The 26,463-nt window shown below is 57.3% G+C and overlaps 1 protein-coding gene across 1 annotated transcript; it reads left to right on the forward strand.

The window, feature by feature from the left end:
• Window positions 1-25,788, forward strand: SPOCK2 (SPARC (osteonectin), cwcv and kazal like domains proteoglycan 2). Its single transcript, XM_039255546.1, has 11 exons — window positions 1-448; window positions 13,878-13,886; window positions 14,235-14,280; window positions 14,538-14,652; window positions 15,701-15,815; window positions 17,590-17,704; window positions 18,071-18,187; window positions 18,664-18,882; window positions 20,247-20,309; window positions 21,639-21,776; window positions 21,946-25,788. The coding sequence occupies exons 1-11, from the start codon at window positions 260-262 to the stop codon at window positions 22,089-22,091; spliced, it is 1,272 nt and encodes a 423-aa protein (XP_039111477.1). The 5' UTR covers window positions 1-259; the 3' UTR covers window positions 22,092-25,788.
• Window positions 25,789-26,463: the final 675 nt, after the last annotated feature.

A 26,463-nucleotide genomic window follows, 5' to 3' on the forward strand; every position in this document is an offset into this window, starting at 1 on the left:
AGACACAGCCCCTGCTGGCGCAGCCTCTCTGATTTTTCTCTCTCTCTCTCCGCGTCCAGCTCTGGGCTTTTTCAGACAAGTGCATCTCCTAACCAGGTCACATTTCAGCCGCGACCCACTATCCGTCTGTCACCGGAGTCAGACCGCAGGAGGAGGGCGGAGGAAGACGACGGCGTTTGCTTCTCCGACCGCGGGGTGGGAGGAAGGACACTAAAATACTGCAGAAGTCAAGACCCTCCGAGGTCGGACCCTGACCGCGATGCGCGCCCCTGGCTGCGGGCGGCTCGTGCTGCCGCTGCTGCTCCTCGCCGCGGCCGCCCTGGCGGAAGGCGACGCCAAAGGGCTCAAGGAGGGCGAGACCCCCGGCAATTTCATGGAGGACGAGCAATGGCTGTCGTCCATCTCGCAGTACAGCGGCAAGATCAAGCACTGGAACCGCTTCCGAGACGTGAGTCTACAGGGCCGCGAGGGCCGGGGGCGCGGGTCTGGGAAGCAAGGCTCGGAGCGGAGCCCCGGCCACCGGGAGCGGCGGCTGCACGTCGCAGCGACCCGCTCCGCAGCCCAGCCGGCTGACTGCACTGAGAGTAAACAGCGCGCACCCGCTCGGCTCCCGCCGGCCGTCCCCGGGACAGCTCGGCGCCCCCTCCCCAAGGCCCCCGGGCCCGGGACCCCGAGCCCCACCACCACCCAGGGCGAGTCCCGGGCAAGGAGTTGCTCCGGGGTCGCTCGCTCCACATACGGTCTCCACCGCAGGCCGGGCGCAGAGAGGGGCGCGGGATGCAAGGGGGTGCAGGACTGGAGGGGTGGGAGCCCCGGCTGCGGCCGAACCCCCGACCGGATGGATCCTCTCTTTTTTTCCGGTGGAAAAAAAAGGAGGCCCCCAGGCCTGCCCCCAGCCGGGTGGATGCTGCAGACTGCACATACGGGGCACTGCAGAAGGTCTGGGTGCGGCCGGCGGGGAAGGTAGCATCGTGTGGCGCCAGTGCCCTCTGTTCCCACCTTGGGCTTTGGGGGAGGGAGGACAGAAGGGGAGAGAGCCCTTGGTTGAAGCTTTGAGTTGGGGTGTGTGTGTGTGTGTGTGTGAGGGGGGAGGGGGTGGTCCTAGCAATCCTCATTAGGCGACATGGTGAAAGGCGTGTCCGTGACTGGGGGCGGGCGACGGCAGTGCAAATAGCCGAGGCCACCTTCGGGTGGCCAGGTCTGGGGTCCCCATGTAGGGGAGCTCACGGAGGCTGGTTTTCTAGGACCAACCTTTCGTGGGGGAGCCGGGCCCAGAGTGTGTGGCGGCTCCCATCCAGGGGGAAGACTCTGGAGCCCGGTGGGCTTGAAGAAGCAGAGGGGAGAGTCCAAGAGCTGGGTCTGGGGTCCCTTCGTGGACGCCTCCCCGAACCCTGGCTTAACCTTGGGCCGCACTTAGCCTGGTGGGGGTTGGGGAGGCGGCTGCGGACTCGCTGGCGTTGCTGCAGCACTTTGTTTACGGGCACCTGTAGATCGGAGGGGAAACCAGAGACTGCGTTCCCAGAAGGGGGAAGTTGGGGGGGGGAGGGATAGAGGGCGTGGCCGGGACCCAGAGAAGGGGGGCTGGGGTGTGAGGTGGAGGTTGGGCCCGGATGCAGATACAGCAGAGGAGAACGCTGGTCCTGGCCAGCTAGTGCTCTCAGATGCCAGTTCCCAGAAAGCCTCTAATATGATCCCCACTTCTTGCTTTTCATTTGCCACATTCCCTCATCAGATCTGGTACCACGCTGGCCGCACCGGCGACCTTTCCCATCTTCTCTTAAATTGTGCATGTCCAGAAGTTCCTTAGAAATGTGTTTAAAACACACGCGCTTCATATGATCTCCAGCCAAATGATGGGAAGACGCAGAGATAGGAATCTTTTTTTGTAATGGTGAGAGAAGTGCCAGTTTCTCTTCAAAGTCTAGGGTAGGTTGTAATGCATCAAAAAGAATCGCCTGCAGCCAGGTGCTGGGACAGAGTGGCCTGGGGCCAGAGTAGGCAGTTTGCCCCTCCCACTGGCAATCCAGCCAAGGGAGGCAGGACCCTCAGCAAGGCCTTTTCTGAGGCCCCTGCAGGCCCAGCACAGATTAGCTGCCATCTCCTGCCGCTGCCTGGGAAGCAGCGAGGGGGCGGCAGCAGGCTGGTCCATCCCAAATCCATGTGTCACCGGTCCAGGCCTCCCTCTGACTCGCTGGCTGTTTGATCTTCCAAAGTGAGACTGGTGAAGGTCAGAGGGAAAAGATATGCTTAATCAGAACAGTAAAGGTTTAAAAATAAAGATGCTTCCCCATCTCTCTTCCTCCACCTGCTTCCAACAGCCAGCTCTGTAGGTGAGGATAAATGACTGACTGCTTGGCCCCTTGACACAAGGATGCCCACCTGTCTCCCTGTATTGGTGCCAATCACTTCCTCCTTCCTCCAATGCTTATCAGACGAAAGGCATCAGACTTGAAATTCTGCAGGATCTGACCCCATTGGATTCGTGGAAAGCTTTAGGGCAAGTATTAAATTGGGTAGCCTCAGGCTTTTATAGTGTCCTCTAAAACACCTTTTAAGGTAGTCTTGGCTTTGGGAAGACAGGAGCAGGGAGAGGAGGCGGAAGATAAGGAAAGCTGGGCAGGAGGGTCTGGCTCCGGATATCCACCAGCAGCTTCTGCAGAGGGCCAGGAAGCCGCTAGCTCAGAGCCACTGCACTGCACAACTCTAGACGTGCCACAGTATGAATGGCGCCCCTCAGAGTTGTGCAGTGCTCAGACCTTCCACAGGGACTGTGCCACCACTGTAGACCCATCTCATGCCTCCTCTCTTAGTAGAGGCCCCACTTCATGCACTAAAGCCCGAAGGCCCCCTAGTTGGGCAGAGTAGCATAGGGCCTTATCTACCTTGCATCAGGCTCGCTGGCTTGAAAATATGCCCCCTTGGATCCTCCAAGGGTCCAGGCATTGCCAGGTTGAACCAGAACCTAGTTCAGAACCACACAATGGCGCAGGGCCCCCAGTTTGCCTCAGGAGAAGGGAAGCAAGCGAGAGGAATGGAACGTTTTGGGGAATAGGATGGAGGACTCAGTACGGTGGGTGAGGGACATGTCTCATTAAATGCTGTTGACTGAATTGAGGGGAGAAGACTGAGGGAACCATGTGGAAGAGGTCAGGAGGACGACGAAGAGGAAGAGAGCGTGGGCAGTTGCTGCAACATAGAATTGGTCTGAGCTGGTTGGAGGGGAGTTCGGTTTTGCATTCTTTCTCTGAGCGCTAGGATTATAGGGAGGCAGGATTTACCAGCAGAGTAATCCTGGCCTCCAGTGGGTGCAGGGCTCTCGCATCCTGTGCTTGGGTAGATTTCCTCTAATGCCCGGAGCCGTGCTGCCAGGGAGGAGAGAACTTCGTGCCAGAGGAGAGGGGGAGGTTGGGATCTAGCTGTGCCCTACCCTAGGCAGGCCTGGGCTTTTCGGAGGCTTGCTCCCCAGTGCTATTATCTCCAGATTCCCTCCCTGCAGAACTGGGTGGGATTTGCCTGCAAGACTTCGGAATAGAGCATCCAAGGCCTCGTAGATAGAGACGGACACGTGAGAGGAGGCAGGCCCATTACACAGCATTCTTCCCGGCGGCCTCCAAGAGCCTGGCTGGGCAGCACTGAGTGTTCTTTTTCTTCTTGGCTCTTCCCTACTTTTACTCCACTTCCATTAAACTTTAATGATATTTATGGGCGTCTAGCACAGTGCTTGGCCCCCAGGAGGCCTGCAGTTCACGTACGTTGAATCACCGATTACGGTGAGTGCTTACATCTGCCAGTCCCTGCAGGAAACACTTGCTAGGCATTGCCTCTTGTGCCCCTCAACACCCCACGAGCTAGTAATCATTCCTTCATGATCCACCCATTCTATGGCTGAAGAAACGCAGGCACAGAGAAGTTAAGTAACATAACGTACCCAAGGGTCAAAGAGCTAGTAAGTGGTAGAGCCGGGACTTGAATCCAGGTCATCGGATTCAAATCTGCCTCTCAGGGAACTCTAGGTCTACCCCTTAGTGAAAAGTGGGAAGGAAGAGTCCACCCTAGTGTGTGCCCTCTGAGCTTTCCAGGTTGTCTGGGCTGGAGCAGCTTCTCCTAGGAAGGGGGTGCCAAAGCCCTCAGTGTCTTCAGCAGCCTGCCACCAGCCTGCTCCCCGCTAGTGGCACAGTGACACCTGCAAGGCAGCTCTCTACCCAGCAGAGGCAGGAGTGCCGGATGCTGGGACAGCTCCGTCCTGGGGGTCGGAAGGCCCTGGTTCAGGTTCTGACGCTGCCACTGTCTGGCCACACGATGCCAGGGCAGTCACATCCCCTCTCTGAGCTTCGGCTCAGGCTGGGAGGCTAATACAAAGGTGTAAGCACAGAGGCATCTTGTCAGAGGGCTGCAGGGCACCCATTTTAGGCACTCCCCAGCCCCGCAGAAAACTGTCAGATGGGTCATCATTTCTGGGGCTGGCCCCACCGTGCCTCCGTCTCCATGAGAGAGACGTTGATGTACGTTCACTAACTCACTCAGTCACTGCTGATTTGAGCACCTCCCCGGTGCCAGGGGCCTCACCTGATCCCAGGAGCTGGCCCAGGGGAGTCATGCCTGCTGGCGACTCATGATTCTCACAGTTTTCTGATCACCGAGTAAGCCAGTAACAAGTTTTAGCCACAAAGGGGCTCCCTTATCACCACCCCTCCCCTCTCCCCACTCCACACACCTAAACCAATGCAAGTGTGGGAATGAGCTGCACAGATGTTTGTGAATAGGTGTGGGTGTGTGAGAAGAACCCCAAACTGGGTCAGAATGGATTCCATAATTGGGATTTGGAGATGGGAGGGTGGGTTGGGTCCTTCCCTGGCCTCCTTCTCCATTCTCATTTCGAATTCTCTCCCAGCTGGAGGGGCTGACATCTCCCAGAGCCCTGTCAGCATGGTGAGGGACACTTGAGCACCGGGCGGGACTCTAAGCCTTGGGAAGAGAGGGAGAGAAGAGCACTCGTTGCCTGGAGAGGCTGTCGTATGGTCCTCTCTTCTTCCAGGCAGGCCGAAGTGGGTGGAAGATCAACACCACCCCTTCCCATTCTCCAGAAGGTCAGAAGTCTGCCTAGAGGAGAAAAGCGCTATCCTACCCCAAGGGTCCCAGGAGAACACTCAACCTGTCTTCCTCATGAGCGGACAGAACTAGCTGCATGCGTGATCTTGCCAGAGCTACTTCCCATTTCTGGCCTTTGATTTTCCCACTGGCTTAAGGGGCTGGCTAACAGAAGCATCTACAGAGCCCTTACCATTCTTTGACTCTGGGAAGATGGCGCTAGAGCCCTCGAGGGCCCCTACACCTGAAGGCGTGCCCCCCCCCCCCTCCGCCCCTTCCACAAACAGAGCAGCACAGTCTTTGGGTTTAGGGAAGGGATTTTCTTTTTGTTCCAGAGGAAGTATCTGTGATCGGAGCAGGGTAGAGTATCTATTAGCCAGAGACAGAGAAACCTGAGAAATGGGGACTTAATGGTATCTGGGGGCAAATACCAGGAGGTAGTCCCACGCCCCTGTATATGTTTCCCTGCAGGGGTGACAGGGGTCTTCTTTGGACTGTAAACAGAGAAACTGTATGCCTAGACCTAGGCCCGGATACACCACTGTACCTCACCTTGGTGGGCAGACCTGGGCTCAGCTACGGGAGGTGGGATGATGTGGTTTTTGACATGGGCCAGCCTCTTAGCTCCTAAGGGCTCAGCAGTGTTCATTTGCAGGTATAGCCCCGCTCAGGGTTCCCACAGAATTTATTGGTCATAAATTCATTTGGCACATGTTGGTACTGCCTCGTGACGTCACCTACACTGTGGGCTTGTATCTCAAAAGTCCTCCCGCTGGCCTTGTTAATGTGTGTTTATCACGGTCCGCCCACGGTTAAGCTCCTGAGGGCAGGATCTGGGGACAGACAGTGCACCTTACCACCCTGCCCTCCGGGTGTGTGCGCACACAGTAGGTGCTCAATATAAACGTATGCACTGTGGAATGTGCCAGAAAGGATCTCAGCTAACTCGTCCTGTGAGCTCCCCCTCCTCACCATCCTCTCTGGGTAGCAGCGTTGTGGGTGCTGGGGCTCTGGGCTGAACCATGCTGCTTATCTGGAGAGATCTCTTCCTCTTTCTGGACCCTGGAAGGTTGAGGTAGTTGAACTAGAACCCTGGCACCCTGACTCTCCAATGATTCATTTGTAGGAGAAGGGAGTGAATGACACCTTGAAGAAAGATTGTCCTTCAGCCCGCGTGTCTGTGGGCCTGGACCTGGCTGCAGCCAGCACCCCCGCCCTTTCAGCCCCCTCCCCATCCTCAATATGCCTACAGAGAAGTCCATCTGCCTATCAGACCTGGGAGCACATAAGCATAAGACCTCGCAGGGGGAGCACAGGCTCCCCAAGGCAGGGCCTCCTGCCCCTCCAGCTCTCTTCCCGGACATCAGAAAAGAGGTCAAGGCTTCCCTCAGCTGGAAGGATAAGCCGGGCCTGGCCAGGGTCTTACCCTGACCTGGAGGCCATCCTCTGGCTCTTCCTCTGATCCCTTGTTCCCTTGCATGGGTTGGAGGACATGTAGGAGTCTGAACTTCAGGCTCGTCCCCCTCTATTCTCAGAGCTCGCAGTTTGGAGGAGCTGGGGGAGCAGAGCCATGGAGCCTCAGCGGCACTAAGCACCACCCCCCACATTTTACAGATAGAGACGCGGACCCAGAAAGGTGCAGCCACCTGAGAACCCTTCTCCCCTCTCAGGCCGGTGTTCTGTCCTCACAGCATGACTGTGTTTCCTCAGAGATCCCTGAGGAGTAAATCCTGTCTCCACTCATGTTCCAGAAGGAAAATCGAGGTCTTGAGGCAGCTGAGAATAGAATTTCCGGCCCCCTCTCCCTTGCACCCCTCCCTTGTCCTCTCACCCTTTATGGACCCCTGGGGCTGCTACCCTGAGCCAGAAACCCAAGGGCCGGGGGAGTGGCCGTGATGCCGGAGTAGAGGAGAGGTCAGGCCCGTGGAGTGCGGGCAGGGGCGCTTGCATACCTGCGGCCAGGTGGAGCCCTTGGCATGCTGGGAGTGATAAGCACATTTTTGCCCTGTAAGGAAATTCCTCCAAGGGAAGAAGTGGGGAAGCCGAGAGTCTCACAGATGCCTGTCTCCTTCTGTTTGCTCAGGCCAAATTCATAGCCTCTGCCACTCCCTCTGAGAGAGGAACAAATATTTAATGACTGCTCCTGTTTTCACATCCTCCACAGGGCAGACTGCCCCCTCCAGATGCCTCCTGCCTGGGCGTGTGACGCAGGAGTCGGTACGCAGCTGAGAAGAGGGCTAGGTGGCCTGCACTGGGCCCCTCCTCACTCCTTTCTGGGTCCCTCACTCAGTGCTCCTCTGGCTGTTTGTAAGGGGGATGGTAAGAGGAGGCTCCGGCCACAGGTGTCCCTGTCACCCCCTGGGCCTTCTCCAGGGGACTGGACTCCATCGGAGGCTCCCTTGCCTGAAGAATGAGGCAAAAATAGTGTTGGGCACAGGGCCTTTCGGAGGTTGAGAGAGGCCTGGCCGTAACCATTTTTAGAGGTTCGTGATCTATTAAAAAATGAAGAAGTCCCATAACAAGGTTACAGAAGTTGTGCCGTATTTAAAGTCTCATGATGGACATCTTTCTGTCCCGTTCATGTGCCTCTATGCCTCTGTCTCATCTGGTGACACTATTCAAAGTCTATATTTGAGGCCCCCTGTGACTGTGAGGCCCAAAATGCCTCTGCACCCCCGCCCCACCCCCACCCCACGCTCCCACCGGAACCCAGGCTTTAGCGGTCCTGTGTCATGGCTTTTGAGAGCACACTGCTCCACAGTTTATAAAGTCCTCTGAGACGCTGCGGCTCAGGGCAGAAGGCGAGGGAGCCTTCCCATTTTACGGACAAGGAAGTGGGCTGCAGCCGCGAGTATTGCAGCTGGCAGTCTTGCTGGCAGTCAGAGGCAAGGCCAGCCAGGAGCCCAGTGCCCTGAGTCCACATTGGAGCCTCAGTCTCCCCATCACACTGTGATGCAAAGATGCAGGTGGAGATTTGCCCAGGTACTTTTGAGCCCAATAAATCAGGGCCTTGGGGGCCGCTCTTCCTTTGCTGCATTCACGGCTGGGTCCCATCTTCCTCACCAGATGGAGAAGCTGGGAGAGATTGGGTTAATTCAAGCTGTGAAGTGAGCGGGTGATTTGGGTGCTAATTAAAATGACAGGAAGTAAACAGCACTTGGAAACACCCAGCATGCGCCCCCTAAGCCCGGCTAGGCCTGCACACATACCACCCGCTCTCCCCCAGCTTGGCACAGCGGGCCCTGTCTCCATGGCAACCGAGCTGAGCCACAGAGATCAAAGCAGGAGATGGGTTCGCTCCAAACCAGAGAACCAGGGGCTTATGAAGGGGTTTCTGGGAAGTGCCTGGCAAAGGCTGGGTCCAGGTGTCTTTCCCCACCACCGCCAGCCCCTCCTTGGGCTGCAGGACTCCCTGCCAAGAGGCTGAAGCAGAGCTGGTGTGGTGGGAGAAGCCACCCAGGAGCTGGGATGGGGCCTCTGGGCCCAGGCCCTGGCCTGGGACTTTCCTCATCGGCTAAAGTTCATGGGTCTATGGAACAGTACAGAGTCCTGGTTAGGGGCACAAATTCCAGAATCCCAGTTCTGGGGGGTGCCAGTACCCTGCTGTGCGATTGATAGGGGATCCTGCCTGAGTCACTTAACCTCTCTAAGCCTCAATTTTATCATCTGAGAAACAGGGATAATAATAGTAATTTTCTCTTAGAGTTGTTGTAAAGAGTACCTGAGCCAATGAGTATAAGGTGCTTAGCACAATGCCAGCCATGTGGTAATTGCTGAAAAGATATGAGCTGTTATTAGCAGTATTTTTACTATGTGCTAGGGCTGAACATAGACAGGTGGCTTTTATAAGGGGTCTGCCCTCAAGGAGCTGGCCATCTGAATAGGAGCAGAAGCAAGGGCATTGCTCGGTGTAACTGGAACAGTAATAAGTTACCAGCTGCAGGAGGCCCAAAGCAAAACCAGATATGGGGCTGGATGAGGGAAGATGATGCCCGGGTCGGGTTTTGAAAGAAGAACAGAAGTTCTGGGGCTGGACGCAAACACACATCCCACAGGAGGAAGAATGCCGTGCCAAGGTCTGGCCAGGCTGAAACATGGGCTGGAAGAACACGGGGCTGGCGTAGCCAGGAGCAGATCCAGAGAAGACTTTCTTCTGTAGGTGACAGGGAACCAGTGAGGATTTTTAAGTACCATATTTATTGTAGTGTTTTCCCTTCATTGGAAAGTAAAACATGTCCACTGGGGCAGCCAGCTGGCGCCTGGTGGAGCACGTGACTGTTGATTTCCGGGTTTGTGAGTTCAAGCTCCATGTTGGACATAGAGCTTACTTAAAAAATTAAAAACATTTTTTAATTAAAAAAAAGTGGGCACTTGGGTGACGAAGTTGGTTAAGCACTCCATCTCCTTTTTTAATTAATTTTTTTAATTTTTAAAAAAATTTTATTAATTTTTTTAATTTTTAAAATTTTATTTTTGAGAGAAAGTATGAACAGGAGGGGGCAGAGAGAGACAGAGAAAGGGAGACATAGAATCCGAAGCAGGATCCATACTCCGAGCTGTCAGCACAGAGCCAGACATGGGGTTTGAACCCACAAACCGTGAGATCATGACCTGACCCGAAGTCGGATGCTTATTCAACTGAGCCACCCAGGTGCACCAAACATTCTCTCCTGATCTCAGCTTAGGTCTTGATCTCAGGGTCATGAGTTTAAGCCCCACAATGAGTGCGAAGCCTACTTTAAAAAAAAAGTGTTTTTAAGTGAAAAAAAAAAAGAAAAGTAAAATATGTTCACTTTGTAGAAATTCTTGGAAACTTGGAAAAAAGCAGAAAGATGCCAAAATGCTCTGTATTCCTATCTCCCAGGGGAAACAACGTTAACATTTTGGTAGAATTCTTTTTACCTACTAACCTTGAAGATTTTTTTTTTTTTTTTTCAAAATGAGCTTGAAGTATGTTCAGTGAGGAGTTTTAAGGAGGGAGAGCTGTGGTCAGAATTTGTCTGGAAGGATCCCTGGCACTGCGGCCATGTGGAGGACAAAGGGCGGGAGACCCACCAGGGACACCAGGGTTGGCAAGGTGGGACCGGGCGCGGTGGGGAGGCTGCAGACAGCGGGTGGGGTGGGCGGGATGTGCAGATGAGAAGCACGGCCTTTGTCTTGCTCCTGTAAGCTTGGCGAGGCTGCTGTGCCTTGCGCGCCAGCGGAGAAGGTCGGGAGCGGGTTCCCAAGAGTCAGCCTGTGCCTGGTGCACCGAGCATCTGCTTTGTGTGAGGCACCATCGGAGGGAGGGCGTAGCTGCTCTTTTTCCTCCCCGAGGCCCCACGTTAGAGGTGACACAGCCGGAGGAGATGAGGACAGTGTTAGACTCAGGGTGCAGAGCTGGAGGGACCCTCCCTTTGCGAGCGGCTCGGCACCAGTGTGGGCCCCAACAGAGCCAGCCCACCCACACGGTCGGTTTAAAAACGGGCAGTTTAAAATGCCCGGCAGGTGGTTCTAACATGTGGCACAGAGGAGGGCCCTTCACCCCGAGGATGCACGGTGAGCCAAGCTTAGAGCAGCCTCCGGGTGCAAAGGCCTCCCCACCTCTTCTGCACCCCCTTCACAGTGCAAGGCCGTTCCTCTCAGTGAGAGAGGCCTCACCCACACTCGTGGGGTTGTCCAAAGAGTCCTGGCTCGGCTCTTCCTCTGTCTTCTGACCCTTGGCTGGCAGCTCTGCCTCCCTGGCCTCAGTTTCCTCCTTTTTTATGGAGTTGATCCTATTGGTACTGCTGGCTTCCCAGGATTGTGAGGGTAGAAGGAAGACAGTCACATGGATCTGTTTGGAGAGGACTTAATTTGAAAGCACCATGAAACCCAAGCCGGGGTGCCCTTGTACATTCCGAAAGTTCGTCCACAGGCCTGCTCTGTGCTGAGCGCCGCTGGGCGCAGGGTGGTCGCAGCTGCTGAAATCCACCAGGTTAAACAGATGTGCTCTTCCTTTGCCTGGAAATGTTGGATCTCAGCCCAGACCCCACCTTCCCTCTGGCCTGGCCCTCGCTCCAGAGCACTGGACACGGGCTCTTCGGAATCCTTGTTTCTCAGGGGAGGACATGATAGATCAGCAAAGTCAGGACAGAAGCAGAACCCCGTTTCCTGAGACGACCCTAGTGCCTTTAGGAGGCCATTTGTCACAACTGCTAATAAGCCCACTTGAGTGCCATAAATAGACACCATTGCACTGAAAGGCATTATTCACACTTATCAACAAACACCTTGTTTTCAGCTTATAGATTGTATCAGCTCACAGCCAACCTCGGGGGCCCCTAAGTGTATCCCTGGGCTCTGCCCCTGTGCCGCCCACAGGACCCCGTCCCCCATCCCCGAGGGAGGCCTCGGGGCGATTCTCCTCACACCCCACTGGTCTCTGCTGTCCCTGGGGGTCGGGCGGGGGGGAGCTCTGTCTTTTCACTTACAGGGCCCCTCATAGGACCTCTCCTTGCCCCTTTTCTGCTCCTCTGCCCGGAGTCCTCGGTCTCGTTTTCTGCTATAACAGCTTTTATTAGTTGTGCGCTTTCTGGACACTGGGCACCGCACAGACACCATTTTTAACCTCTGAGTGGTCCCAGGAGATAGGTGCTGGGCTCCTAAAGGTCAAGGTGCTTGCCCACGGTGTGCCGGGAAGGGGAATACGGGGACTGTGTGACACTTGGGCCCTCTCTCTTCCTTAGCCCCCTCTCTGGCTGGCTGCTCCCACTCTCCCGGGAGCGAAGGCTGCTCAGACATGGGCAGGGGACAGGAATGGGCAGAGTGAAGGGTACAGAGAGAGAGAGAGACAGAGACAGAGGGGATGGACAAAGATGCACAGAAACACATGAAGGCAAGACAGACAGCACAGAGCTAGTACTGCCACCTTCCTGGGGAGGTCTGCTTGTCTCTCTGCCCTCCCCATCCCCCCCCCCCCCCCCCCCCCCCCCCCCCCCCCCCCCCCCCCCCCCCCCCCCCCCCCCCCCCCCCCCCCCCCCGCCAGCCCTGCCTCGCCTTCTCTGTCTGCTTGGAAGGCAGGAGGGCCAAGCCTGAGGGAGGGCCAAGTGTGAAAGCTGGGGGCTGCTCACAGAAGTGGGCTCTGTTAACCTCGTTTCTGGGTAAAAACCATCTGGCATTGGGTAAGCCGCCTCAAAGTATCCTTGTTTGCTGGGCATGCCCAGCATGCACTGTTACCTACCTGCGTGTGCATCTGTACACACGCACACAGATGGGATAAGCACACCAGCACATACACATGCTATACAATGTGCCCGTGAGTGTGCACGCGTGTGCAGAAGCACATACACAGGTATGCTTACCTGGGTGCAATGCCACCCTCCTGCTTGGCCCCAGCCCCTTCCTGGCCTTTGCCCAGGAGGCCGTGTGGGTGAGGGCCCTCGGCCCTGCCTGGTCCCCTGATGCTTGTCAGCTTCCAGGGGCCATGTCAGTGGCCCCAGAGCCCTGGGGCTTTCAAAGCACTTGTAGGTGCTTGCTGCCGCCCCCATGAAGCTGCCCTCTGGTGCAGGAGCCCCGTGCCCTCTCCTCCAGGCCTGCCAGGGGTCTGGACCCTGTGTACCCCCATCCCGCAGTGTGGCCTCTGACTTCCATCCCTGCACAGCTCTGATCCTTGGGTGGGTCAGACTCAGGATGAAGGGTGCGGCTGCACGTGCTTCTCATGCCCCCCCAGCCCCCTGGCTCCAGAGCCCCACCCAGACAGAGGAGGCCAGCACTGGCTCCTGGGCCCTGTGAGGCTCCAGTTCCAAGAGACCGTCTCCCTGCCTGCCTGACGGAGCCTCCCCCAGGAGCCCCTTGGGAGCTGCTTGCTGGCTTCAGCAGCTGCCTCTGTCCCGTAGGGGCTGGTGGGGAAACCGGAAGGAGTCAGGGATTCTGTGCCAGTGAGCGTGGGCTGGGTGGGAGCTGTTCTGCCTTGGCCACAGTAGGGCCCATGGGCCCGGGGAGGCCCTTGTGGCTGGGGCAGGGTGGGCGGCTCTGTCCATGTGCCTTCGGTCTGGGAGACTGCGTGCTGTGGCCAAAAGAGAGGTCTGTGCTGGGTGCAGGAGACCTGGGTTCTAACAATGGGACGCGGGGTGGGTCATGTCCTGTCTCTGGGCTGTCCGGCCTCTCCTGCAAAAAGAGGGGGCTCGGCCAGACGACCTCAGAGGAATTTTTCAGGATCCTGGAATCTGATAATTAGCAGCCGGACTGTGGCAACTGAAGAAAGCATGGCTATCAGGAGGGACCACGGCCCCCCTTTCTCTCAGCGCACCATCTAAACCCTATGGGAAAGTCAGAACTTGAGTGAAGATAGTCCCCGTGCAGTGGAAGAGAGGCCCTCCCTCTTGCCCCACTCACATGGTGGCTGGTGGCAGGGGAGGGGACTGCTAAGGGAAGGACCCTGGCAGAGAGAGAGAGTGGCATTTCTGGGACACTTAGGGGACAGGCTTGAGAATCACTGTTCCTGGGCACTATGGGTCCCTTAGACATCTGTCCTGATGGTCAAAGCCATGGGCTTCACCTCTAGTGCTCGTGAAGCCAGCCCTGGTGGGCCCAGGCCTTAAGCTCCCAGGAGTGAAGACATAAGAACACTGTCCTCCGATTGAAGGCCATAGGGCTTAGAGAAGGGTGTAGTAATCAAAGACCATTGCCCAGCACCCATGGTCACATGATGAGGCCTGGGGACCCTGGGACCACATGGTCTGAGGGTGGGCATCACACTAAAATCTCCATCTCTCCTTCTCTCCTGCTCATTTTCCCGTGATCTGCTGCTGCTGCTTCCTGATCCCCAGGAGGTAGAGGTAAGTACCCCTGGGGGGGGGGGCGGGAGAGGGGGGCACCGTGTGTGGTCTCTCTGCAGCCCCTCCTCCCACCCTCCTCTCCTCTCCTCTCCCTGCAGCACCCAGCATGGGATGGAGGAGTAAAGAATATATGGGAGAGATCAGAAGGGATTCTGGAAATGGGTTTGGGGGATAGAGTTCTGGGAGAGGCAGCTGGCAGGGCCTGGGTCTTGGCAGCCATGGGGGTGACAGCAATTAGCATGGGGCACAGTGTCCCAGCCCTCTTCCCTCTGGGCCCTGGAGTTGAGCCTCGCCTCTAGGATGTAAATCTTACCCTTCCCTCTCCCTTACCCCTCTGTCCTTCCTTAGGATGACTACATCAAGAGCTGGGAGGACAATCAGCAAGGAGATGAAGGTAACATGCCCCTCCCAGGTGAGGGAATATGACTGATACCTCTGGAGGTTTGAGACCAGAAGGCACATCCCGATCATGACCTTGGGGGTTCTGTGGCAGCCAGGCCCTGATGGGAGTGGGGCTTCTGAGCTGAGGGGCTCTGGTTATCAGGGCTACTGGAAAGAGGAGCTTCCCAGCTCAGAAGTGGGGCTGGGGGCTCCTGGGCTCTCCTGAATTGATTTCTAGGTGACCTGCATTCTGGCCCTGTCTCCCTGTAGCCCTAGACACCACCAAGGACCCCTGCCAGAAGGTCAAGTGCAGCCGTCACAAGGTGTGCATCGCCCAGGGCTACCAGCGGGCCATGTGCATCAGCCGCAAGAAGCTGGAGCATAGGTGAGGGGCTTGGGGAGGTGGGGGATCTGGAGGCATTGCTTAAATAGCAAGGGCCTGCCCGATTGTCCCCCCTGTGGTTGTTATCTATTGCTGCAAAACAAACTTCCCCAACACTTAGGGCTTAAGACAACAAGTAGTTTCTGAGGGTCAAGAATCTAGAAGTGGTTCTGTTAGGTGGCTCTGGCTCAGGGTCTGTCATGAGGTTACAATCAAGATGCTGGCTGGGGCTGCATCATCTGAAGGCTGGATTGGGGCTGGAGGACCTGCCTCCAAGCTCACTCATGTGGCTGTTGATTCTAGTCACATAGACCTCTCCATAAGGATGCTTGAGTGGCCTCACAGCATGGCAGCTGGCTTCCCCTAAGCGAGGCATCTAAAGGAGAGAGAGAACAGGGAGGAAGCCACAGTGTCACTTATGATCTAGTCTCAGGAATCATACATTGTTATTTCTCTTTATCAGGAGCAAGTCTCTAGGGGAAGTGAATTAGACTCCATTAGCTTCTGAGGCTTGCAGAGGAGGGGAAGGTATTGTTAGTTCTGTCCCAAGGACAAGACATGCCAGGATCCAAGTCCCCTTGAAAAGGTCCCACGCCCCTCCCCTTTCTCCAGGAATCCCGGTTTCTAGGTGAACTCTTCCATTTTGTCAATGTTGGTGAATAACTCAGACAAAAACCCTTCATGGCCAAACAAAGCAAGTCTATGGGCCAGATGTGGCCTGAAAGCCATCAGTTTGCAACCTCTGATCATGCAAGGGCCGACTCCTTTTCAAATCTCGCAGTCAGCCCTGGAGTTGCTGCCTTAAGGTCCTCCTGGACTCAGTGACCACAGGAGAGGGGAAGCCGGGGGTCTGTCCCCTGCCCGATTGGCTCCACCCTTACGAGCTGGAGGAGGGTCCAACTTGGAGGTGACGGAGAGGGTGGGCCGGGGCAGGGAGGGGGCTGCATGTGCTACAGACTGCCAGGGCCAACTTCTTGTTGGAACTGGTCTCTCAAAACTTCCCTATGCACGTCCCTCTCTCATTCTTGCTTCCACTCCTGTCTTCCTGTAGGATCAAGCAGCCTGCCCTGAAGCTCGCTGGAAACAAAGACACCATCTGCAAGCCCTGTCACATGACCCCACTCGCCTCCGTCTGCGGCTCTGATGGCCACACGTACAGCTCAGTGGTGAGGAGCCCAGGTCCCAGGTGTGGGGGCAGGGGGGGGGGGTTACACCTGAAGCCACAGGGAGCAGAGAGGACGACTCAACCAGGGCCTCCTGTGGGGCTCCCGGTGCTGAAACAGAGCCGGAAGTGCTGGGTCAGTACATTCAGCATGGCCGACCACAGAAGGCTCACCTGCGCCCTGGGCTGGGGCTGCCTGAGAGTCCCAGCCAGACCCTACCCCTGGCCTTAGGCCGATGCAGGTGGGCAGTGGGGCTTGGAGGACGTAGGTGGTCATGTAACTGCAAGTCAGAATAAGTGAAGTGAGATCCACAAGAAAGTACCCAGGGCTCTGGAACAAAGGAGATGTGTCATCCAGTTGTCGGGGGTGATGGGTGGATCTTCCCAAAGGCAGATTCCCACCTGGTGGGTAAACACCCACCTGGTGTTTACCAGCGAGCACCAGGCATTCTGGGGCAGGAGGAAACCGTGTGGGAGGGAGTGGGGGTAGAGGGGGAATGACTCCCTACCTTATGTGATTTTTATGTGGGTTAAATGAGACCTTTGTGAAAGCATCTTATAAACTTTAAAGGACCATAGAAATGCAGGTGCTAGTTGTGAATGCCTCTGCTAGGGGCCAGTTGCTTGGTTTTTGGAGGGCACTGTCAGCCAGGGTTGGTTTCTTGGGCTTAGGAACCCTTTTGGGGTGAGATGTAGATTTAAGAGTCACGTGCTGTGGTTGATGATTGAAGCTGGGGAGGGGTGAGGTCACCGGGAGAAGAGGAGGAAGGGAGCGAGAATAAGCCAGAAGCTGAGGGCGGAAGGTGCACTGAGGCGGCAGGCAGCGGGAGGGACACAAAGGATCCCAGTGAGCTGACGGAGGGGGTGGAGGATAAGGGTGTGGTTGCTCGGCCCAAGGGCAGAGCAGGATTTGGGCAGGAAGCTGTGGTCTGAGGGTCATGGTGATATCTAGTAGGGAGGGAGAGGTCATCAGGAGATCTGGCTTCCATCCCAGCCCCATGGCCTTGGGCCCAACACTGGGCCTCTCTGAGCTTCCATACTCTGCTGAGCACGAGAAACAGAATTCCTCCCTCACGGAGCTGGGAGATGACATAAAACACTGCGACTGCTTCTTATTAGCCGTCATCTCACGGGGATAAACCAGAAACGACCAGGGAAAACACTTTAAGGGCAGGGAGTGGAGGGACCCTCTCCGAGGCCGGCTTCAGCAAACAGCTGTGGCAGAGGGTTTTAGTAAAGGCCGGGGGAATGAGCAGATGTTAGGAGAGAGCCGGCAGCTGTTGTCCAGAGCTTAGCAAGTCCCCACACCCACCCCTGCCACCCCCGCCTGGGAGGTAACTGTGCAAAGACCATTGAGGGAGGGGCCAGCACTAAGGGACTGTGGTGGAAGGAAGATAGGCCAGAAGGCAAGGAGGTGGGGGGGCAACAGGCAGCTGAATAGGGGAGGTGGGTGAGTGGGGCTGGGGGGTATAGGGAGACTGGTGTCCTGGGAAAGATGAATGTGCAGAGAGGTTAAGCTAGTGCAGACCAGGGTTCATGAGCGCCTTTGACTCCCTGGGAGGCCCCTCCCAGGGCCTTCTGCCCCCTCACACTGTGGACCTGTGGCTCCCCAGAGGGACAAGCAGGGCTAGCCCTCCAGGCTGTTCCTGGGTCCTGTCCCTGCCGTCAAAGATGCAGAAGGCAGCTGTGTCTGCCTGGTAGGCTGGAAGGGCCCCCAGCTACAAGGACCCATGGGTGGCATCCACCCATCACGCAACCTGGCCTTTCTTCCCGTGCAGTGTAAGCTGGAGCAGCAGGCCTGCCTGAGCAGCAAGCAGCTGACCGTGAGATGCGAGGGCCCCTGCCCCTGCCCCACAGAGCAGACCTCCCCGTCCACCACCGATGGCAAGCCAGGTAATGTGGAGCGCTGGGTCACAGCCAGACGCGGCCAGGGGTGGGGGAATTCACTGCCGGCATCTCCCGTGATGCCCCCTTCGGGGCTCTGGGATGGTAAGAGCAGGAAGGGAGAAAGTGGCAATAACGGGCCTGAGGGAGCTGGGGGGCTGGGGGGCCGGGGGTTCAGGTGGAGGGAGCAGGCGCTGTGTGTTCTCAGTGCTAGGGGCTGAGTGGAGAGGAAGACGGGAGATGGGTTCTCACTCCCCTTCCCTCCTGACCACTGCCCGGCCTCTGGCCTGACGGGCAGCATCCCAGAGTGAGATTGTGCTGTGCCCCGCCCCACCTTCACCTTGCCCCTTTTCTCCCCCGTCCCACCGACGACAGAGACCTGCACAGGTCAAGACCTGGCTGACCTGGGGGACCGGCTACGGGACTGGTTCCAGCTCCTTCACGAGAACGCCAAGCAAAATGGCTCGGCCAGCAGCGGGACCAGCCTGGCCGGTAGTACCGAAGCTGCTTGCTGCACCTGGGGGGAGGGAGGGCAGTGGGAGGCAGGTGTGCCCTCGGCCAGCCTGCCTCGTGCCACCTCCTGCGAGACCCTGAGCCCCAAAAAGGGCCTAAACCCCAGAACAAGGGGAGGTGGGCTTCAGCTAGGCGGGAGGGGTTCAGGTTAGCGAACATGAAGAACTTCTTGAAGAGTGTGGAAGGACCTTAAACCCTGAAATGGGTAGCCGTGGCAAGGTGAGAAGTTCTCTTCCCTCAGGGGCTCTCCAAACAGGGTTTTGAATACCGTGGGTGCAGTCCTGTGTGGAGGCAGAGGGACCGACCTTCGGCCGTTCTTGAGTTTCTCACTCCCACGGTTACGTTCCGAGCTGCCCTGACCCTGACCCTGAATAGATGGAGAAGTGGAGGGATGGGCGCACAGATGCATGGAGCGGCTTACCTTGCACGTGACCTAACCGTGGCCTTCTCCCCAGGGCTGGACAAGAGCCTGGGGGCCAGCTGCAAGGACTCCATTGGCTGGATGTTCTCCAAGCTGGACACGAGTGCAGACCTCTTCCTGGACCAGACGGAACTGGCCGCCATCAACCTGGACAAGTACGAGGTCTGCATCCGCCCCTTCTTCAATTCCTGCGACACCTACAAGGACGGCCGTGTCTCCACTGCTGAGTGGTGCTTCTGCTTCTGGAGGGAGAGTGAGTGCGGCCCCTTGCTGGCCCCGCCCCCCCCCCCGCCCCCCTTCAGCTCCCCTGCCTCCTGCCCTCTCAGGTGCCACATCTGTCAGAGCCCGGGGAAACTAGAGCGTTAAATCCATTCCTTGTCAATCTCCTCAGTGATCCAGATTTTGTGAGTCCTGAAACATAATGCACTTTGGGAAAGTAAAAATTACAAGTGTAGAATTTCTAAGCGTCCCTCCCCCTGGCGGGGGGGTGGGGGGGGGGCTTGGAAGGAACCAGTGGGCCCTAAAGCTGAAGAAGACATATTGGCTTCTCAGTGGTTCCACTTCTGGGCGTGTCTCACATTATTTGCCCCCAGTCTGTGATTATGTAGGTGGCCATCAGCCTTAGACATAGGACATCATTTGCTAGCTTTATGTATCCTCAACCAGACATGTGCTTAGAGGTCACCGAGGCCAAGTGGCAATCATCACCAGTGGGGAAACTGAGGTTCCGAGGGGTGGGCTGACCTGCAGGCCCCCGGAGGTAGGGTAGGCCCTGGGGCTCTGCCTCTGGTCGTGTGGTGGGAGTGCAGGACTCAGGGCCCGGAGGCCGAGCCTTCTGCTAGGGCTCCACCATAGTCTGGTTTGGGACCCTGGGCAAGTCCCGAATCGTTCCGAGTTTGGTTTCTTCATCAGACCTGGGAGACTGTTGTGAGAGTGAACGGAGAAAATCTGGGTGCAGAGCACCGTGTAAATCACAAATCCACGTGCCAGAGTGAGGTGCCTCCATCACTGTTAGGGGCCCTCCTGCCCGGTCTTCCTGCCGTCTGCCTTGCACCAGCACGGTCTCCTTCCAGGCCTTGGAAGCTCACTCTGTCGGTTCTCTATAGCAGCCTCCTTGGGTAGGAGCCAGGCCTCTAGCTGGGAAGGGCTAGGGACTCTCAAGGTCACAGGCAAGTTAGATTTGGCTGCAGTTATTCTCAGGCTTCTGTCTGACCTTCCCTCTGCTCTTAGGTTTCCCCTTGGGCCTCTCCACCTGGGGAATCTGTGCATTCCACTCCTCTTCTGAATTCTGTACCCTCATCCCACGAGTTCCCAGCATCCTCAGAGAGCCCCACGGGGCACCGTGGCCCATGCCACAGCCATGGAATGGCCTCCCCTCATTGGAACCATGTTTTGTTTTGTTTTTAAATATATACCGAAGAGCCCCTTTGTCGGGTTTTCAGGACCTTAGAAGGATCAGTGCCTTCCACTACCACCATGGGGCTTCCCCAAATCAAAGCCTGGGTGTTTTCATCTTGCAGAGCCTCCTGCCTGGGCTTCTAAGCCTTGGGGGCCTCTCTGTGAGTCCCATGAGCACCGTGGGATGGCCCCCAGCAGAGGCTGCTTTTCTCCCCACAGAGCCTCCCTGCCTGGAGGAGCTCGAGCGCATCCAGATCCGGGAAGCGTCCAAGAAGAAGCCAGGTGAAGGGGTTGAGCTGAGCTCAGGGAGGGAGGCGGGGGATGGCTGCCCCAGGGACCCTCTGAGGCCCAGAGACACCAGCTCCTGGGCATTAGGGAAGACATTGAGCCCAGAAGAGGCCCTGGCCTAGGAAGGCCGGAAAGGGAACTCCCTGTCTGTTCTTACCTGACCAGCCCCCCAATAAGTGTGTTTTAAGCACTGGTTTTGTGCCCATACATTCTGGGGCTGCAGGATGGGATTCAGAAGGTTCAGTTCATTTCAGCGGGGGGATGGGCAAAACTTTGGTAGCAGGTGTTCATGTAGGCAGCAAATACTTAGGTGCCAGCCCAGAGAAACAGCAGTGGACCCAGCCCAGGTCAGAACTGATGGGCAAGACAGGCTTGGTCCCTGGCCTCCCAAAGCACACGGGCTACTTGGGAAAACAACACACAGTTGACACATAGAAAGAGAGAACTACAAGACCGTGGCATGTGTGTGTATGGAGAGCACAGTGGGTAGAAGTGAGCCTGGGCAGAGGCTCTGTGGGGAGCTGGTCTTCAAAGGCAGACCTGAGGGCTGAGAATGAGCCAGCCCTGGGTGGGGAAAAGCTCAGGGATCTTGGGAAACAGTAAGAAAGGGGTCCCCATGGCTAGATCATGGTGGCTGAGGGGACAGAGGGCCGAGGGGCAGATCCCTCAGGTCCCCTTAGTTAAGTGGGCCCATGGCCTCAGTGCACATGGGACCAAGTGCTGGAACCACCCCCACAAAGCCTTGTTGACCAAGAACCCAGTGGCCTTTGGGGACAGGTATCAGTGCTACTTCCGCCAGGAAGCCACACTCTTCCCTCCTGGCAGCACACCTCTCTGGTCTGTGTCCCCCGAGCATGCTCAGTGGGCCTCAGGGCATCCATCCTGTGGTGCCTGGAATTGGCATTTCTACGTGAGTCTCACCCACATCCCCAAAGAGGCAGAGCCTCGGTCTGGGTCGGTGCTCTCAGGGGAAGTCTGTCGAGTGGACAGAGAAGCCTCACTTCCAGGGCCGGAGGGAAAATGGGTGGGCCCTGAGGCTGAGAGGAGAAGCCTGGGAATTGCCGCAGAGTTCAACCAGGCTGGGGGGCGCCACTGTAGGATCTGGGGTGTTGAGCACGATGACATCAGGGAGGCGGATTTTCTCGGCCCCCATGAGTCGAGCTGGAAGTCTGGCCTTGTCGGCTGGCTGGTACCTGGGGGTGGCTGGGCTCTGCTGGGGTCCGGCCCCTTGCTGCTCATGCCCAAGGCTCCAGGGCCGCCTCTCCAAAGAGCTCGCGCCCCCAGGGCATCTGCTCTGACCCCGCTGGGCCCTGTCACACTCAGGAGTCTTCATCCCGAGCTGTGACGAGGACGGCTACTATGAGAAGATGCAGTGTGACCAGAGCAGCAGTGAATGCTGGTGCGCGGACCAGCTGGGCCAGGAGCTGCCGGGCACGCGCAGCCACGGCAGCCCCGCCTGCGGTAAGGGCCTGGCAGCCTGGGGCCCTCGGACCTGCCCCTGGGACGGCTTTTGGCGGGGGGGGGGGGGGGGGGGGGGGGGGGGGGGGGGGGGGGGGGGGGGAGGCTGTCAGCAGGGAGGAGGGGCAGCCAGCCAGGTCCTGACCTGCCCCCCGGCTCGTTCGCTTCGTAGACGAGATCCTGAGCTTCTCGGGGGACTTTGGGAGTGGCGTCGGCTGGGAGGACGAGGAGGAGAAGGAGACGGAGGAAGCCGGTGAGGAGGCTGAGGAGGAGGAGGGCGAGGCGGGCGAGGCGGACGACGGAGGCTACATCTGGTAGATGGCCCTCGGGGAGCCGTGGCAGGCCAGGGTGCCGACAGCCGGGGGAGACGGGCCAGCAGAGACCTGGACAGAAGCAGGCAGCTTACGAATGGATCCGGAAAATACATTTGGAAGGACCCTGGCTCCAACAGGGAGGACTGGGTGTGTGCGTGTGCATGGCACGTATGGCCAGGCCGTGTGAATGTGCGTGTGCGTGTGCGTGTGCGTGTGGCATGCGCTGACAAACGTGTCCTTGGTCCACACCGCTCCAAAGACCTCCTCGTAGTTGTTTTCTTTCCATTTATTGGTGGTTTTAAAATACACACATTCACACACATGTACCACAAGGTACATCACAAGCTGATGAAATGAGATGCTCCCTGCCGCGTCCCAAAGCCCCATTCAGGCTGCCCTGACACCCTTGGGTGGCCCTGCGTGGGATCCCTTGTCCCAGTGGCTAATCTTGGTTCAGCCAGCCCTGACCTTGCCTGCCCTCTCCCTGCCCGTGTTTTGGGTGTCCCCTTTGCAGAGGGGAGGGAGGGTGGGGAGCTGTCTGCTGTCTGAAGTCCTCCTAAAGCTGGGCCGGTTTGGCTGTGACACCCACCACCCTCAGATGACATGGGCTGGCACACCTACTGTGGTGAGCCCTTTCTCTTCACATGATTCCCAGTACTGAGGCAACTCTGCTCTCCTAATCCAAGCCAGAGTTACCGGGGGTGGCTGGGGCTGAGAGGCAGGGGGAGGAGAAGGCCTGGCCAAGCTGCTGGGGGTGAGGGGAGCAGAGTGAGGAGGAAGGAGAAGGGGCCCAGTGAGAGTCTGCCTTTGCAGATCTGGCAGGAGCTCTTAGAAGTGGAGGCAGGGTAGCCCTGAGAGCCAAACCCCGGAACAGCCGGGCCACTTCCTGTGGGTCTCAGGTGGGAGCCTGTTCTGGGCTGTTCCCCTGGAGGCAGTGGGCAGTGGCTATGCAGGTGGGCTCTGCCTGGCTTTGTGGGGGTTGCCGCCCTGCCCTTGGGCCCCTGGTCTGCTGCGGGAGCCTTCGGATCAGGCAGCAGGTGAAGAGGTTGTGTCTTGGGGGGGTGGTATGTGTGTGCACCCACCTCCCCTCTGGCCCGTTAATGAGTGCTCCTCTCTAATTAAGGCCAATGGAAAGGTTGTCCCTGAGGCCTGGAGAAGGAGAAGCAGGGAAAACTCCACTTGCCATGACCTTTCTCCATCTCTCCTTAAGTCAGAGGCACAGGGCCCATTTCCATCCCCTCTCCTCCCAGCACCAGGGGTTACCCTCCGACCTCTCTCAGAGGGCCCCCTGAGGCTGCTCTAGCGGAGGGGCTTCTCCAAACTCTGAAGTGGTCAGAGGTTGTGAAGTCAGAGGGGATAGGACTGGGGCAACCGGAATCCAAAGTCACGCCTCCCTGTTCCCCCAAACCTCCTTGCCGGGTGGGAGCCGGGACGGACAAATCCACGCCCCATGCATGGCGTGGCAAAACCATCTTTTGTTTCATTTTCCTGATCTGCCCCGTTCTCCTTGTTGAAGCAAATTCCTTAACATCTTTGTTGAAGAATTTCCAACCTGGACCTGGGCCTCTCATGCCCTTCTGTGTGGCGTGAGCACAGTGTGTGTGTGTGTGTGTGTGTGTGTGAATGCGTGCGAGAGTCTAAGGGCCGTCCCTGGGGGCCTGGGAGGGGAGGAGGGGTGCCTGTGTGCTGGGGGGGGGCAGCAGGGGTGGCATCCCTCAGGCACGGCTTCCCGGGCGAGCCTCCAGCCTGTGCCTGTCATTCTGCGGCATGCGCTGCGTCTGGTGGACCTTATGGAAGAGCCTCACCCAGTCTGCCCCTCTTGCCACACCCCGGGATCACCATCTTCCAAGTTTTCTCTTGGGGAGAATAGTGAAACTGCAGTTAGCCCCATGAACCGCTTCTCATTCCGCAGCACAACGACGCGATTCTGGTCGTGAAGGTGTCGCGCTGTTCCAGACACCCCTGCCCCCCTCGGCCCCAAGTCCCGTCTCCCCAGCCCCCTCCCTGTCCACCCACCTCCTTCCTCTGGCCCGGCTCAGTTCAGGGAACCACCCTCTGCTCTCAGAGCAGCCACCCCTATCTCAATGGGAGCTACTTGAAGCTTCCCCGAGCCCTCGAGCTCTCGCTAGGTATGGAGTCTGTCTGTCTCTTCCCTCTGCCCCAGCTGAGGCTTCCAGAACTGTCCCTGGGAGCCAGCGGCTGTTGAGGAGGCTGGGGCATTCCTGGGTGGGGAGGGGCACAGAGGAAGGGGCACCCTCCTCTGGCCATTACCCTCCCCTCCTGGGGGCACGTGCTCTCTCTGTGTCTCTGGGTCTTCTGGTTGTGCACGTTTCTTATGACCTTGTAAATATGTTGTAGAAAGAAAGCAAAAGGCGCTGAACTAGACCCTGGTGGGACTCATGGGTCCAGCCTTGCCCTGTCTCTGAAGCCCCCGCGCTGCTTGTCACCCCACTCTCTGAGACTGAGGCCCGCCACCAAAGCTAGACAAAGCAGCTTGTTCCCAGTGGGTCGACAGCCTCCAAGGGACTTCTTATCACACAAGCTGCAGGTCTGCTCGTGAGGAAGGTCGCAGGGTGGCCCTGCCTTGGCTCCTCGGATGCATGCCCTTGACCAAGCTGCCTACCACCAGCCCCTCCCATGTCCTTCTACTGGGATATCCTCTCTCCCCTGGGTTAGGCGGGCAGTGGCATCAGGGCTCTGTTGAAAAGAGCTCAACCAAAATTTAAGAGAAGTTTCTTGCCTGGCCCTGGAGCTGTCCTCGGCCACCCCAGGCCTCCTCACCCGTGGGTGCTGGGAGAGACAGGAGTGTCTAAGATGGGGTAGTCGGAGGTGGAGAGAACAAATGTGCCTTGAGAGACCACTCAGAGGGCTCAGGGTGATGGGGAAGGAGGCCTGGCGTTCGAGCTCAGGAAGGAGGAAGAGGAAGACGAGGTTGATGAGGGCACCACGGGGCACCATGACTGCCCCCTCTTGCCCTGCTGGTGCTGTCACCAACATGTGGTCAGTGGTCACACCTCCTTTCCCACACTGTCCCCTGGAGTCAGTGGCCACCCCCACGCCTTTCATGAGCTCTGTCTGCTTCCAGCTTCACCTCTTGAGTGGGTGGGGTCCATTGGGACCTACGTGGGAACCCTCCATTTCACCAAAGCCTCACCTCAGCCCTTGGGAAAGACGAGCGGCTAATGTCCTGGCGCCCAGCACCCTTGTGAGGCTGTGGGCTGGCAGGGGTCCTGGGGAAGAGACACTGGGGGCACAGAAGGAGACTGGAGACATCCCGAGGAAGTCCCAAGCAGAGCAAACTGCTTTAGAGCCTGAAGCCTACTTAAATTGTGTATGTGCAATAACTGAGCTTAGAGTTAAGACTTGTGTTCAAGTGCTTGGATCTCCGTCTGTATATTTAAGTGCTGAAATTGTATCTTTCAGTAATTTTAGATGTCCTAAAAAAAATCGAAAAACAAAGTGTTAGACCGTGTATGTGCATTGATGGGCACTCAAGCGTCCCGTGAGTTACCCCACCCTCTCCCTTTCCCCTGTGTCCCCAGCCCCTCACCCCCAGCACCCCCTCCACTTGGGGACCCCGCCTCGTGTTGTCTCTATCGGCCTATTACTCAGCCTAAGGAAACAAGTACACTCCATACATGCATAAAGGAAATCAAATGTTATTTTTAAGAAAACAGAAAATAAAAACTTTATAAACACCACCCACTGGCGATGTTGTGATTACTCTTCCTCTTGGCATCATTTTTCACAGCAATGACCTTCACAGATGTGGTCCCAGCCTGCAGACTCATGGTCAGCATGCTCCCTTATTCACCGCCATGTGTGAGACCCCCAGACAGCGAGGGCTGGGGGGCGGGGGGCACTGCTATGAGGGAACAACCGAGATCAACTTGGAAGCATTTTTGGTATTATTGCAAATATCCAACCAAGGATGTACAGCTCGTGAGGGGCGAAGCTTGGGTTCTGCTTGCTGTCTCCCGCAGATGCAAAGCAGGCTGCCACCGGCATCCTGTGACTGCTGCTCATGTGGCTCAAAGGCGCTCAGAGGAGAGACACCTGCGCAGGGTAAGTTCAGGAAGACTTCCTGGAGGAATCGGACTTCAGCCAGGCCCCCACATGGGTGGGAATGATCTAGTGACTTACTCCTGGCTGCACATTAGAATCATTTGGGGAAGTCTAGGCTCCCAGGCCCCACCTGCAAAGACTGATTCCGTTGTCCTGGGTTAGGGCGTCAGTGTATTTTGGAAGTCCCAGGTGGTGTTCATGTGCAGCCAGATGGCTAAGCAGACAGAAGCAAGTCCCTGGGGGTGAAGACAGGGTGTGCAGGAGGCCAGGATGGAAATAAGCCTATAAGGAGCCAGAACTGGGCCCCAGCT

This window comes from Hyaena hyaena, unplaced genomic scaffold, assembly GCF_003009895.1.
Source record: "Hyaena hyaena isolate Hyena2069 unplaced genomic scaffold, ASM300989v1 scaffold_531, whole genome shotgun sequence".
In the NCBI taxonomy this organism is placed as follows: domain Eukaryota; kingdom Metazoa; phylum Chordata; class Mammalia; order Carnivora; family Hyaenidae; genus Hyaena; species Hyaena hyaena.